The 14,429-nt window shown below is 42.5% G+C and overlaps 1 protein-coding gene across 1 annotated transcript; it reads left to right on the plus strand.

Annotated features, from left to right (window-relative positions):
* The first annotated feature begins 4,518 nt into the window (after positions 1-4,518).
* Positions 4,519-9,324, plus strand: LOC131818299 (KRAB domain-containing protein 5-like). Its single transcript, XM_059152623.1, has 3 exons — positions 4,519-4,533; positions 8,172-8,298; positions 9,215-9,324. The coding sequence occupies exons 1-3, from the start codon at positions 4,519-4,521 to the stop codon at positions 9,322-9,324; spliced, it is 252 nt and encodes an 83-aa protein (XP_059008606.1).
* The last annotated feature ends 5,105 nt before the right edge of the window (positions 9,325-14,429 follow it).

Raw genomic sequence — 14,429 nt, forward strand, 5'->3', positions numbered from 1 at the left:
AAGTGGTCCACTTGGAGGGACAAACATTGTTTCATAAATATTTAGTCTTAACTTTCTCCTCTGAATACAATTCCCTCCTTGGAAATTCTAAATCCCACCTCCTCCTCCTTAAGTCACCATGACACAGAAGCCTCACCTTCTCTTTAAGCCTCATGTCTTTCTGATGCCCTTTTTTTTTTTTTTAAGATTTTATTTATTTATTTGACAGAGAGAAATCACAAGTAGATCGAGAGGCAGGCAGAGAGAGAGAGGGAAGCAGGCCCCCTGCTGAGCAGAGAGCCCAATGCGGGACTCGATCCCAGGACCCTGAGATCATGACCTGAGCCAAAGGCAGCAGCTTAACCCACTGAGCCACCCAGGCGCCCTCTGATGCCCATTCTTAAGAACTTATTTTTTCTTGTGAAAATGTTTGACATCATTGAGAACAGCACAGGAAAAACAAACTTTCCTCTCCTCACATTCATTGTGTTGTGTGAACTGACCTCCATGCTTCAGACCTGGAACAGAACGTGCAGACAGAACTGGGGGTCAAGGGCAGCAGGAGCTTCATTGCTTTGCCAGCCAAGGAGGCCTCAGCAGGTCGGGTCGTGAAACCCGCAGCCCACCCAGAGGAAGGGGCTGGGGTTTGTAGGAAAACACTGGATTATGTCTGAATTCCAGAGGAATTGTATCTGTGCTGCCAGTGCTGTTAATCATGTTGTTGGGGTGGAACCAGGTTCCTGAAACAAAGGGCTGAGAAGTGAGGAGAAGAGGTTTGTGGGGAAGAGAAAGGTTACTTATTTGGAAATGGAGTCTCACTGAAGCATTAGTTGCTTTTTCCTTTGTTCAACCTACTGCTTTCCAAATGGTTTTTTTTTTTTTTTTTTTTTTTTTTTTTTTTTTTTAAAGATTTTATTTATTTATTTGACAGAGAGAAATTACAAGTAAGCAGAGAGGCAGGCAGAGAGAGGAGGAAGCAGGCTCCCTGCTGAGCAGAGAGCCCGATGCGGGACTCGATCCCAGGACCCTGAGATCATGACCTGAGCCGAAGGCAGCGGCTTAACCCACTGAGCCACCCAGGCGCCCCCAAATGGTTTTTATTACAGTCAGCAAGACAAAGGTTGTAAGACGACTGCATACTTTTTTTTTTTTTTTCATTTTTTGGTCATTTTTATTTATTTATTTATTTTTTTTTAAAATTTTTTATTTTTTATAAACATATATTTTTATCCCCAGGGGTACAGGTCTGTGAATCACCAGGTTTACACACTTCACAGCACTCACCAAATCACATACCCTCCCCAATGTCCATAATCCCACCCCCTTCTCCCAAACCCCCTCCCCCCGGCAACCCTCAGTTTGTTTTGTGAGATTAAGAGTCACTTATGGTTTGTCTCCCTCCCAATCCCATCTTGTTTCATTTATTCTTCTACCCACTTAAGCCTCCATGTTGCATCACCACTTCCTCATATCAGGGAGATCATATGATAATTGTCTTTCTCTGCTTGACTTATTTCGCTAAGCATGATACGCTCTAGTTCCATCCATGTTGTTGCAAATGGCAAGATTTCATTTCTTTTGATGGCTGCATAGTATTCCATTGTGTATATATACCACATCTTCTTGATCCATTCATCTGTTGATGGACATCTAGGTTCTTTCCATAGTTTGGCTATTGTGGACATTGCTGCTATAAACATTCGGGTGCATGTGTCCCTTTGGATCACTACATTTGTATCTTTAGGGTAAATACCCAATAGTGCAATTGCTGGGTCATAGGGCAGTTCTATTTTCAACATTTTGAGGAACCTCCATGCTGTTTTCCAGAGTGGCTGCACCAGCTTGCATTCCCACCAACAGTGTAGGAGGGTTCCCCTTTCTCCGCATCCTTGCCAGCATCTGTCATTTCCTGACTTGTTGATTTTAGCCATTCTGACTGGTGTGAGGTGATATCTCATTGTGGTTTTGATTTGTATTTCCCTGATGCCGAGTGATATGGAGCACTTTTTCATGTGTCTGTTGGCCATCTGGATGTCTTCTTTGCAGAAATGTCTGTTCATGTCTTCTGCCCATTTCTTGATTGGATTATTTGTTCTTTGGGTGCTGAGTTTGCTAAGTTCTTTATAGATTCTGGACACTAGTCCTTTATCTGATATGTCGTTTGCAAATATCTTCTCCCATTCTGTCAGTTGTCTTTTGATTTTGTGAACTGTTTCCTTTGCTGTGCAAAAGCTTTTGATCTTGATGAAATCCCAGTAGTTCATTTTTTCCCTTGCTTCCCTTGCCTTTTGCGTTGTTCCTAGGAAGATGTTGCTGCGGCAGAGGTCGAAGAGGTTGCTGCCCGTGTTCTCCTCAAGGATTTTGATGGATTCCTTTCGCACATTGAGGTCCTTCATCCATTTTGAGTCTATTTTTGTGTGTGGTGTAAGGAAATGGTCCAATTTCATGTTTCTGCATGTGGCTGTCCAATTTTCCCAGCACCATTTATTGAAAAGGCTGTCTTTTTTCCATTGGACATTCTTTCCTGCTTTGTCGAAGATTAGTTGACCATAGATTTGAGGGTCTATTTCTGGGCTCTCTATTCTGTTCCATTGATCTATGTGTCTGTTTTTGTGCCAGTACCATGCTGTCTTGATGATGACAGCTTTGTAATAGAGCTTGAAGTCCGGAATTGTGATGCCACCAACGTTGGCTTTCTTTTTCAATATCCCTTTGGCTATTCGAGGTCTTTTCTGGTTCCATATAAATTTTAGAATTATTTGTTCCATTTCTTTGAAAAAGATGGATGGTACTTTGATAGGAATTGCATTAAATGTGTAGATTGCTTTAGGTAGCATAGACATTTTCACAATATTTATTCTTCCAATCCAGGAGCATGGAACATTTATCCATTTCTTTGTGTCTTCCTCAATTTCTTTCATGAGTACTTTATAGTTTTCTGAGTATAGATTCTGTGTCTCTTTGGTTAGGTTTATTCCTAGGTATCTTATGGTTTTGGATGCAATTGTAAATGGGATTGACTCCTTAATATCTCTTTCTTCTGTCTTGCTGTTGGTGTAGAGAAATGCAACTGATTTCTGTGCATTGATTTTATATCCTGACACTTTACTGAATTCTTGTATAAGTTCTAGCAGTTTTGGAGTGCAGTCTTTTGGGTTTTCCACATATAGTATCATATCATCTGCGAAGAGTGATAATTTGACTTCTTCTTTGCCGATTTGGATGCCTTTAATTTCCTTTTGTTGTCTGATTGCTGAGGCTAGGACCTCTAGTACGATGTTGAATAGCAGTGGTGATAATGGACATCCCTGCCATGTTCCTGACCTTAGCGGAAAAGCTTTCAGTTTTTCTCCATTGAGAATGATATTTGCGGTGGGTTTTTCATAGATGGCTTTGATGATATTGAGGTATGTGCCCTCTATCCCTACACTTTGAAGAGTTTTGATCAGGAAGGGATGTTGTACTTTGTCAAATGCTTTTTCAGCATCTATTGAGAGTATCAGACGACTGCATACTTTACAGTGAGAAAACACTCACTGTTTTCTGGAATGGCTAAAATAAAGAAAAAGGATAACATCCAATTTTTCTGAGAATGCTGAGAATTAGAATTCTCATGTATCACTGATGGTAGGGTTAAAAAAAAAAAAACGCAGTATGGAAAACTAGGTGGCAGGTCCTTATGAACAGAAACACTTAGTGAAGGGGACTATTTGTCACTCAAAAATACATATTTTTGGCCTGAGCATTATTTTTGCCTGGTTATTTTGAATCAAAGGCAGATAAAGGAAAAACTCTGAAATCCTGTGTTACTTTGAAAGAGACATTTGCATTTATACAGGAACGTTCAGTCTGTCAGTGGTCCCCCTCTGTGTAGCAGAAAGAGGGAGAAGGTGTCAGTCTCCAGAAACTCTGATGGTGGGAAGGCAGAGCTAAACTCTGCTCCCAGCCTCAGCCTTGGTTCCCCTGCTTGGCCTAGTCACCTCCCCAGTTCCTTGCCAGCAGGGTAACCTGTGGAGTTTCAGGAATCTTCTCTGCAGGCCTCCCCTTCAGATTCTGTCAGTTGGTTTGGGCGAAAACAACACTGTTGTGTTAATTAAGGGCGCCTGGAGATTCTCAGTGAGGCCAGGGGGGAGCCTGAGGGCTTTTGTTGGTTTTCTGAGAGGATTTGCTGCTTTGGTCCTGGAGAGGTGTCGGGGTCTCTGCCCCATGAGTCTGGGAGGGTCAGGTCCCTGCAGCCCGCGGTTCCGATGCTAACGCTGAGGTTGTGAGGGGCGGTGGCAGGGGACCCCCCCTCCCCACAAAGCAGGTGAGGAAAATGCAGGGATGGGTGTCCTCAGGGGAGCTCACAGTTTCTGAGCTGCTCCAGACACAAGGACTGGGAAGTTGGGACTTTTCTGCTTCTCTGAGTCCTGCCCGCGGGTGAGTGGTGAGGAGAAGGAGCTCTGTTGCTGGATTTCAGGGCATTTTCTCCTGATGCAGCTGTGATTTCCCCCCATATCCCTCATGAGGACGAAATTAGAGGTGGAGGCGAAGGCAAAAATGGCCGGTTCTCAGGTGAGCCTGATGTCCCCGCAGAGCCGTGTCCTCTGTTTCTCCACAGACCCTCGTGTTTTGAAGGTACAGATACGGATGCCTCGACTCTGGGTGCTTCTGGCTTCTGCGTTCACCTGTTTTTAAGATCTGGTCAGAAGTGATACTCATGGTTAGGTCTTAAGAATGCTTCACTATGGGGCGCCTGGGTGGCTCAGTAGGTTAAGTCTCTGCCTTCGGCTCAGGTCATGATCTCAGGGTTCTGGGATTGAGCCCTGCATAGCGAGCTCTCTGCTCAGCAGGGGGCCTGCTTCCTCCTCTCTGTCTGCCTGCCTCTCTGCCTGCTCTCTGTCAAATGAATAATGAATAAAATCTTAAAAAAAAATTAAATTAAATAAAAAAATTGCTCCTCTATGTCCCAGAGCCTTCTGTCTTGCGTCCCCAAGCTGGCTTCGATAGGGCATCAACCATTGTCACTTTGACTTAAAGTCCCGCGAGGAGTGACAATATTCCGTTGGTGGCAGGTCTGGAGGGGAAGGTGTCGAGTCTGAGATTCCTGTGGCTGATGAGGTCTGGTCCTGGGATGTCAGGGAGGGAAATTATTTCTCATTTGGGTTCCTCTGGATTCTCAATCAGCTGTGTGCAGCAGCGGAGTAAGGAAATGCAGATATAAACTCGATGAATATGAGTCCAGAAAAACTTGGAAACTTCTCACTCTAAGAAAGGGTGTGAGTGTCTTCATCTTTAGCACGGGAAAGAGATATTCTACTTAATGTCCATGAGAGAAGGGTGCCTGGGGGCTCAATCCACTAAGGTTGGACTGTTGATTGCAGCTTAGGTTGGGATCCCAGGGTCCTGGACTGGCATCCCCCCTTCTGGCTCTGTGCCCAGAGGGGAGTCCGCTTAAAGATTCTCTCCTTCTCCTGCCCTTCCCCATCTCCTCTAAAATATAAATCAATCTTGGGAATCAAGGGTGGTTCAGTTGGTTAAGAGTCTGCTTTCTGCCTTCAGCTCAGGTCGTGATCTTGGGGACCTGAGATCCAGCCCCACATGAGGCTCCCAGGTGGGCAGGGATCCTGCTTCTCTCTCTCTTCCTCTGATGTTCTGCCTGTTTGTGGTCTCTCACTCTCTCTGAAATAAACACAATAAATTTTTCAAAATTTTATTTATTGTGGCTCTTGGGTGGCTCAGTGGCTTAAGCCTCTGCCTCCAGCTTAGGTCATGATCTCAGGGTCCTGGGGTCCAGACTCACATCGGGCTCCCAGGTGGGCAGGGATCCTGCTTCTCCCTCTCCTTCTCCTGTTCTGCCTGCATGTTCTCTCTCACTTGCTCTCTTTGAAATAAATACAATCTTTGTAAAATATTTATTTGTAAGAAAAAGAGCGAGAGCACAAATATGGGGTGTTATGGGCAGAGGTAGAAGGCTCCCCACTGAGTAAAGACACTCCTCCTTGGCCTCAATTTAGGAGGCAATCCAAGACCTTGTGTCTTGGCCTGAGCAGAAGGCTGATATCCACTGACTGAGCCATCCAGTTGCCCCTATAAATAGAATCTTTTTTTTTTAAGTAAAGATTTTATTTATTTATTTGACAGATGGAGATCACAAGTAGGCAGAGAAGCAAGCAGAGAGAGTGGAGGAATAAGGCTCCCTGCTGAGCAGATAGCCCCATGCAGGGTTCCATCCCAGGACTCTGGGATCACGACCTCAGCCAAAGACAGAGGCTTTAACCCCCTGAGCCACCCAGGCGCCCCTATAAATATAATCTTTAAAGAAAATGAAAATAAAAATAAATCTTAAAAATTCAAAGAAAAGAAAGGAGTAAACTAGTTATTTCTAGCACAGGAACGCTGTACTTCGTTCTCAGTGTAATGTCTCTCTCAGTCGCTTGGGGCCCCAGACGAGTGTCAACGATTGGCTGGAAGTCTGTCCAGCAGCACTGCAGGAATTCCCCTGAGGCAGGACAAAGGTGGTGGAAGTTCCCTGAAGACGTAAGAGATCAGCAGGCAGGAGGGCACAGGAGAGCGTGTCTGCAAGGGGCAGTGTGTGGGGGTTGCTTTTCGGGAGAAGGAAGGTGAGGAGTTCTGGGGAACCTGTGGGACTTGCTCCTTTCTGCTCATTGTACCTTGTTGTCATAAGCCCATTGGTTCCTTAGGGTTTTGCTAGTTTTGAGGTGGGTCCCCTGCTGGGCCTGTCTGGACTCAGCCAAGGGGACACTGGGGCCCTTCCTCCACTCCTTTGCTCAAGCCTGCTTGCCTAAAAGCAGCCTCTACAGATCGTATAGTGATTCAGTTGTTTAGGTGTATCTGCTGTATTTCCAAAATCAGATTGATACTCTGAAATTCTGTTTTCAGTCCAGTGGAAACCCCAGCGGATGATGTGTCCCTTGATGTGCATTAGGTACTGATAACATTTGTTTCCATTCAGCTGATGGGAACTTCTTTTATTGGTTTGGTGCTGTCTGCCGGATCCTCCCTAAATGTACCTATTTTACCCCCTGTCATTTGTAAGGAACATGGGATACTGAGGAATATGCAGGAACTATCACATTTCAGGTGTAAACTTCTTTCTTCTGCATTTCTCTTGCTTGTAGGTTCATTTTTTTTCTTTCCTTCCTTCCTGTTTTCATTCCTTCCTTCCTTCTTTCAGCTGAGAGAGTGATTGAGAGTGATGAAAGGGAAAGAGGGAGAAGCAGATTCCCACTGAGTGGGGAGTTCAACTCAGGGCTCTATCCCAGGCGTTTGAGATCTTGACCTGAGCTGAAGCAGACCCTTAACCAGCTGAACTATCTGGATTCCCCCTTGATTGTAGTTTCTGAGGAGAACAAAGTCAGAAGAGGTGTGGATAAAATTAATTGTCCTTCAACTTCCAGTCTGTTGATAAATACCTGAGAAAGGCAGAGTCGGACATTCCTCAGGGAACTCACAACTGCCTCAAGGTTAATGTTTTGTTGGATGCAAAAAGCAGCCTTAGCCTAACAATAGACCTCCAGGTTTCTGTAATTCCTCTTTAACATATGAAAATTGCTTCAGAAACTTGAATTCTACTCCCCAAATGTAGCTCAGGCATCATCCTTCAAGTTTGGGGCCCACTGATAGCTATCTGGAGGGTCTCCTGACTAAAGTGTTACTAAACAGTGAGTGGCCTCATCAAAACACCAGCTGGGAGGTCCTGAGGGTCCTGGAAACTTGCTTCCAAATTCCTTAGAGCCTCCTGCTATCCCTCACCTCCTCCCCATCTGACAGCATAGAACCAGTCACTGCTCACATTCCTCTCCTTGTGTTAGGATGACAGTGTTTGTACCACGGGTATCTCAACAACCTTTCTTCATCATTCACTCTAGAACCCCAATATTTCACATCAAAACATGTGTAGAGTTTCTTGACCTTTGGCTTCTCTCCCACATCCCAACACTTTGCACTGGACAAGGAGGGCTGTCACCTCTGTATAGTGGATAGAGTTGACTTCTGGGAGTGAAAGGAGTGAAAGTTCTCGACCAGGCAGCGCCCTGCCACATAGGTTTTTTTTTTAAACTCCACACCCATCTCAGGGAGAAGGAAAGGTCGGATCTGGTTCTAGCTGGTGACATTAACTCCTACTTTCATTGTCGGAAACTTCGTGAACTGCGTCAGTGGGCACTTGGTGACTGTGGTATTTATTACAGGGACTGCTGACCTTCAGCGATGTGGCCATAGAATTCTCTGAGGAAGAGTGGAGATGCCTGACCCACAGTCAGCGGCAACTGTACCTGGATGTGATGTTGGAGAACTATGGACACCTCCTCTTCTTGGGTGAGGAAGACTCCTTCCAGATTTCCCAAACCCCACTCAGGGTTTTTTTGTTTTGTTTTGTTTTGTTTTTTAAGATTTTATTTATTTACTTGACAGAGAGAGATCACAAGTAGGCAGAGAGGCAGGCAGAGAGAGAGAGCCCGATGCAGGACTCGATCCCAGGACCCTGAGATCATGACCTGAGCCGAAGGCCCTGGCTTAACCCACTGAGCCACCCAGGCATCCCCCACTCAGGGTTTTATTCCTTCCTGTGAAGACTGTCTTTTCAGAGATTTTTCTTGGAATGACTAGAATTCAGATCCAGGCAGGCAGAAAGGGAAATAAGTAGGGCTTTGTAGATGGAGAGAAAAATCTTCATGATGTTTTTTCTCAGCCTTAGCTTCTCCTTCCTCAAGGAAGCATCATTGCCTGTGTAGATGAGTGGCAGTTCTCAACCTTTAGTGACATAGAATAGTGCTGCTCACCTCTTAAACTGAAATTTTGCCTTCTGATTATCATGTCTACTACTTGGAAGTATAGGTCAGGATGATGTGAACAGTGGAAATTCCTCTTGTGTATTCTTTTTTTTTTTTTTTTTTTGAAGTCTTTATTTACTTATTTGACAGAGAAGGATGACAGGTAAGCAGAGAAGTGGGCAGAGAGAGAGAGGGAAGCAGGCTCCCTGCCAAGCAGAGAGCTTGATGTGGGACTTGATCCCAGGACCCTGAGATCATGACCTAAGCCGGAGGAGGAGGCTTATCATCTTGAGCCACCCAGGTGCCTCACCTCCTGTGTTTTTTAAAGGGACTGTTGGGGAACAGCTTTTGGGAAACCATTTTCTAGGATTGTACAGTATCATCTCTTCTCTCCTGAACACAAGACTGATGGAAAGTTAGAATTGTCAGCAAGAGTCATTTTCCTTTTTCCTCATAAACAGGTCTCCTTCTGTCAAAGCCAGACCTGATCATGTTTTTGGAGCAAGAGAAGCAGCTCTGGGATGTGAAGAGAAAGGAGACCAGAGGCTTCCATCCAGGTAGGTGGGAATGAATGAGGCAGATGACAGGGGAGGTCCAAGTCTGAAGGAGGAGGGTGGACCATAATCAGTGGTTCGAGTAGCTCTCCTTGAATGAATGTCAGTGGGAGACTTTCCTGGTTTAATGTCTCTCTCTTTCCAAGAGAAACTATCTGCTCTCCAACATTATCAAGTTCTTGTATTCTCTAGGGATTCTCCCTGTGATGGTCCTTCACATCCATAGGGAGAGTCAGGAGACTCTCTTTTGAGGGGGAGGGCCCCCCTAATCTGAGAGCTTTCTATTGTTGTGAGGGCCTTGGAGAAGTCATCCTATTTCTGAGGACCTGTACACCATGCTCTTTGTCAATTCTGGTTTTCATTATGGGACAAGTAGGTTAGGGTAGTTGTATGCACACTGGGGCTTGTTGGGGGAAATTACTGGAACACTGGAGAACTATTTTTAATGTTTTCTGGCTTATGCTTTCTAATGTATGGAGGCTTTAATCTTAGTCTTACAAAATTCAGTTTCAGTAACTTCATAGGATAACACAACACTGCCCTAAAATGAGAAAATGTACTGCTTTATTTCCCTTCAGATGTTTTTTTTTTTCTTTCTTTCGTTTTTTTCCCATATAGAAATTTCTGCTCTATGAGTTCCATTCCTCAGTGGTGAAATACTGTAATGTGTCTATTTGTTTATAAGAATTCCGACATACCGGATGCCTGGGTGGCTCAGTGGGTTAAGCCGCTGCCTTTGGCTCAGGTTATGATCTCAGGGTCCTGGGATGGAGTCCCGCATCGGGCTCTCTGCTCAGCAGGAAGCCTGCTTCCCTCTCTCTCTCTCTCTGCCTGCCTCTCCATCTACTTGTGATTTCTCTCTGTCAAATAAATAAATAAAATCTTCAAAAAAAAAAAAAAAGAATTCCGAAATATCAAATGCTATTGGGGAACTAGCACATTTAGAACTTTATCTTGTAGCCTTTAAGAAATTCTCATTTATTACCTTATTTTTTAATAATTGCATCATTGTATGATTCTTCTGTGAACTTCTTTTGACTTTGTCCTATGTGTTTTCACTTTCTAATTAGTTTTATATGAGATTTACCTTTGATTTTTTTACATCAAATGTCCTGATATGACATGGGCATGTGCGTTATAAGAAGTGAGTTAGACCATTAGTAATATTCCCATACAGTTTGTTTAAAAATTTTATTTGTTCGAGATAGAGAGAGAGAAAGAAAGGGAGAAAATGAGTGCAGAGGAGAAGGGCAAAAGGAGAGGGAGATGCCAGGTCCCTGCTGAGCAGGGCGCCCAGTGTGGGGCTGGATGCCAGATCCCTGAGATCATGACCTGAACTGACAGAAGATGCTTATTTGAGTGAGCCCCCAGGTACTCTAAACCTCCATGTTTGAAACCCTTGTGTTCAGTAATGCAATGTTGCTTCATAGGAAATTAATCACGAGCTTTTTCTTCTACTTTCCTCAGAATGCATCAGAATTTAACCCCAAATATTAATTTCATATTATATAGTGTCTCTCAGCATATTTCAACATCTATGATGTTTATTTTTTCAGAAATGAAGATGTTTCCTCTGTCATAATGGAATGGACTATAGGGTTATATTCTGTGGAGGAGAATGAATATATTAATACCATAATACATATCTTTCAAGCTTTTTAAGTGTTCATAATATTCTCATTTACAGCTCTTTATGATTGATTTTAATGAGAATTCTTTATGATACTATAGTCCATGAGACATGCTTGTTTTTCATGGGTATGTGGACAGAGTTCAAAATTATGGTATATAGAAGCATCAGTGTTTTATTTATAATTTCATAGATTGAGTTTTCTCTTACTCTGGTAATTTCCCAAGCATGTGCTTCCTTGTCTGGCTCATTCCACGACAGTAGCTAGGTATGGGTTGGGTTTTATCTGTGCAGGTTGTTAGAGGAAGAGAATTTTCAGCTCAGTATATTTCAGCATATTTCAAAACTATGTGAGTATAACTCAAAAAAGAATGAGCTTTATATTTTTTGCTGGTAAATTCTGTGTGTTTTTATCTTGTGTGTGTATGTCGCACATACATACTGTGTCACCCCTAGTTTTTGTCTCCTTGGTGAGTGGTCAGTGAATGTCATTCCATGTCCAGGTGAGTTGTCATCCACATAGAATTAATTTCATCATGTATATGTGGGTGAATGTTTATTGTCTGCATGAGAGAAATACTTTTTTAATTCAGAGGAATTTTCAAACATTTTATACTTCTGTATCATATTTTGGTGTAAAATACAAAGGATAAACATTATCTAATTAATTATAGGCTTAATACTCAATATGTTTTGGTACCTTTGTCATTGAGTTCTGTGTCTTCTTTGAGTATTTTCATTGTGGTTACCTTAGGGATTTGTTAAAAAAAACTTAGCTGTAAAATGAACCTTTAATTTTTATTTTTTAAAGATTTTATTTATTTATTTGACACAGAGAGAGATCACAACTAGGCAGAGAGAGAGGCAGGGAGAGAGGGGGAAGCAGGTTCCCCACTAAGGAGGGAGCCTGGAGTGGGTCTCAGTCCCAGTCCCTGAGATGCTAAACTGAACCGAAGGCAGAGGCTCAGCCGACTGAGCCACCCAGGCGTCCTGAAACAATCCTTTTAAAACTCAGTGTCAATTATATAGAAAACTCTTCTTCCTGTCTCCACCCCTGTACCCCCTCTAGACTTTGATACTGACATCACAAATTCTTTTATGTTGTGTACTTCATGATCTACATTTCTTATTTTTATTCTTTTTTTTTTTTTTTTCCAAAACCAAGCTCTGTAGCAGAAATACATGTGACTGGTATCTCATTACAACAGGTTTGTGTAATTGTCTCCATATTTACATTCAGCGGAGAGCTCTGTGTTCTCGTGTGGTTGCAGTTTCTGGGTAGAATCCTTTTATTTCATCTAGAAAGACTTCCTTTAATGGTTCTTGTAGGACAGATCTACTGGTAAGCTTAGAGCAGTTTTTACTTGGGAATGTCTTCGTTTCTGCCTCTGTGGAAAAGAATTTTTCTAGGTAAAGTATTGTTGGCTGTTTTTCAGTCTTTGAGTACCTGAGCATGTTATGCTGGGCCCATTCCTGTTTGGGCTGCTGAGAATCATACTAGTGATTTTCTAGGAGCTCTTGCACAAGATAAAGTGGATTTGCCATTGTGTTTCTTGTTAGATTTGTTTGTTTGTTTATTCATTTATTTATTTGACAGAGATTACAGGTAGGCAAAGAGGCAGGTAGGGAGCAGAAGCAGGCTCCCTGCTGAGCAGAGGGCTGTATGGGGGCCCCATCCCAGGACCCTGAGATCATGACCTGAGCCAAAGGTGGAGGCTTAACCCACTGAGCCACCCAGGTGCCCCTGTCATTGTGTTTCAAAAGTCTCTCTCCATCTGTGGTGTTTGATGGGTTAATTATAACATGTCATGAGTCGTCCCATTCTTTGTATGTGTCAGCTGTATATACCATAGTTTTATAAGGAAGCAATTTGAAGAAAATATGAAGGGAATCATAATGAAAAGACAGTTACTGTAGTGCACTGGATTTATCAAGCAAACTTCTCTGTGCATAAGTGGACCATTATTGATGAAAAGCACGTTATTCAGTGGTTAACTCTATTTGTTAGTAGACCTGAAAGGATTCAGGGGCAGGTGGATCTCTAGAGAGGGACAGTTATTTTCAGTGTGATTCATTTTTCCTTTTGACTCTATTTTGTACATGTAGATGGGTGTCCAAAGACAGCCAGAGTAGCAGAAGTTTCATCAGATAAACTAGCCTTTTATCTTTTGCTTATACTGCTTTGATATCAGGGTACTGCTGATATCATAGAATGGTTTTGAGTGTATTTCTCTATTTCAAAATTATAAGATTTTCTTTATTGCTACAATTTTGATAAGGATTGTCCTGAATGGTTTTTGTAAATGTTAGTTTCTTTTTCTTGCTGGGCTATCTCTGGCTCACCATCTAACACCCAGGGGTTCTACCTAATGATTGCTAATTGAACAAAGTCACTACAAATATAAAGATAGGCCACAGCTACACAATTCTCAAGGACTGTCAAGCAAATTTTACACTGTAAGTTTCTCCTGTTGTTTTGTGAGCATAGAGAGCACAAGGAGAGTTTTAGGGTTTTGATCTACACAGAATGCAATGTGTCATATTAAGGTAAAGATAGATTTTGAAGTTCCAGAACTAAGTAGGAAGAAGCACGTGTACATACATATGTGTGTGTATCTATATCTTCAGAAGGAAAAGGAATCTTGGTTCAAACCAGGTCATTTCCAAGTTTGAAAAATGATGATTTCCTACAAGCAAAGAGATTCTACATTCATAATAGAAATAGTTTTCTCTGTATTGTACTAAATTTATGCTTCTATATCTTATGCATCTTAGTTTGAAAATCTCTCCATATGAATCATCTCTTACATAACTGGGTTTTACTCCTGTAGGATCGACTGTTTTCTTTATTCCTGTGTTGTCCTGTTGCTTACCTACCTTGATAGAGATTTTAACAAGAGTTTCCATGGAATGACATGGTATTCAAAATTTAATTTAAATGTGAGAGTAAGGGCACCTGGGTGGCTCAGTGGGTTAAAGACTCTGCCTTCAGCTCAGGCGATGATCCCAGGGTCCTGGGATCAAGCCCCACATCGGGCTCTGCCGGGAGCCTGCTTCTTCCTCTCACTCTCTCTGCCTGCCTCTCTACCTACTTGTGGTCTCTGTCTGTCAAATAAATAAATAAATGTGAGTGTAATTCTCCAGGGGGCATTATAAATTCCTTTAGTTAAATTGAGACATCACTCCTTCCTTTGTGATTGGAGAAGTAAGAGTTCCTTAGTTGTTATTCTTTTCCCTTCTAGGAAGTGATGTCATCCATTTTGGTCACTTCAGTGTTAGCACTTATAAGGTAATAATGTGGAGCCTTCATGAATCATGGTATTTGTTTTTGTTTTTCTTTGTTTTTTTTTTTTTTTTTTAAACATTTATTTCAAGGAAACAGAGATGGGACAGGGCTGGGTGCTGAGTAGTTGTTCTAACTTAAACAGAACAGTGTTCTGTTAGGAGTGATGGAGCAGCCCAACAGAAGAGATTAAACAGATCTAGGCTGAA

Source organism: Mustela lutreola, chromosome 16, assembly GCF_030435805.1.
Source record: "Mustela lutreola isolate mMusLut2 chromosome 16, mMusLut2.pri, whole genome shotgun sequence".
Taxonomy (NCBI): domain Eukaryota; kingdom Metazoa; phylum Chordata; class Mammalia; order Carnivora; family Mustelidae; genus Mustela; species Mustela lutreola.

Coding starts and splice junctions, on each gene's coding strand:
- LOC131818299 (XM_059152623.1), top strand. Junction 8,299..9,214: donor TGGACACCTCCTCTTCTTGG/GTGAGGAAGACT, acceptor CCTCATAAACAG/GTCTCCTTCTGTCAAAGCCA.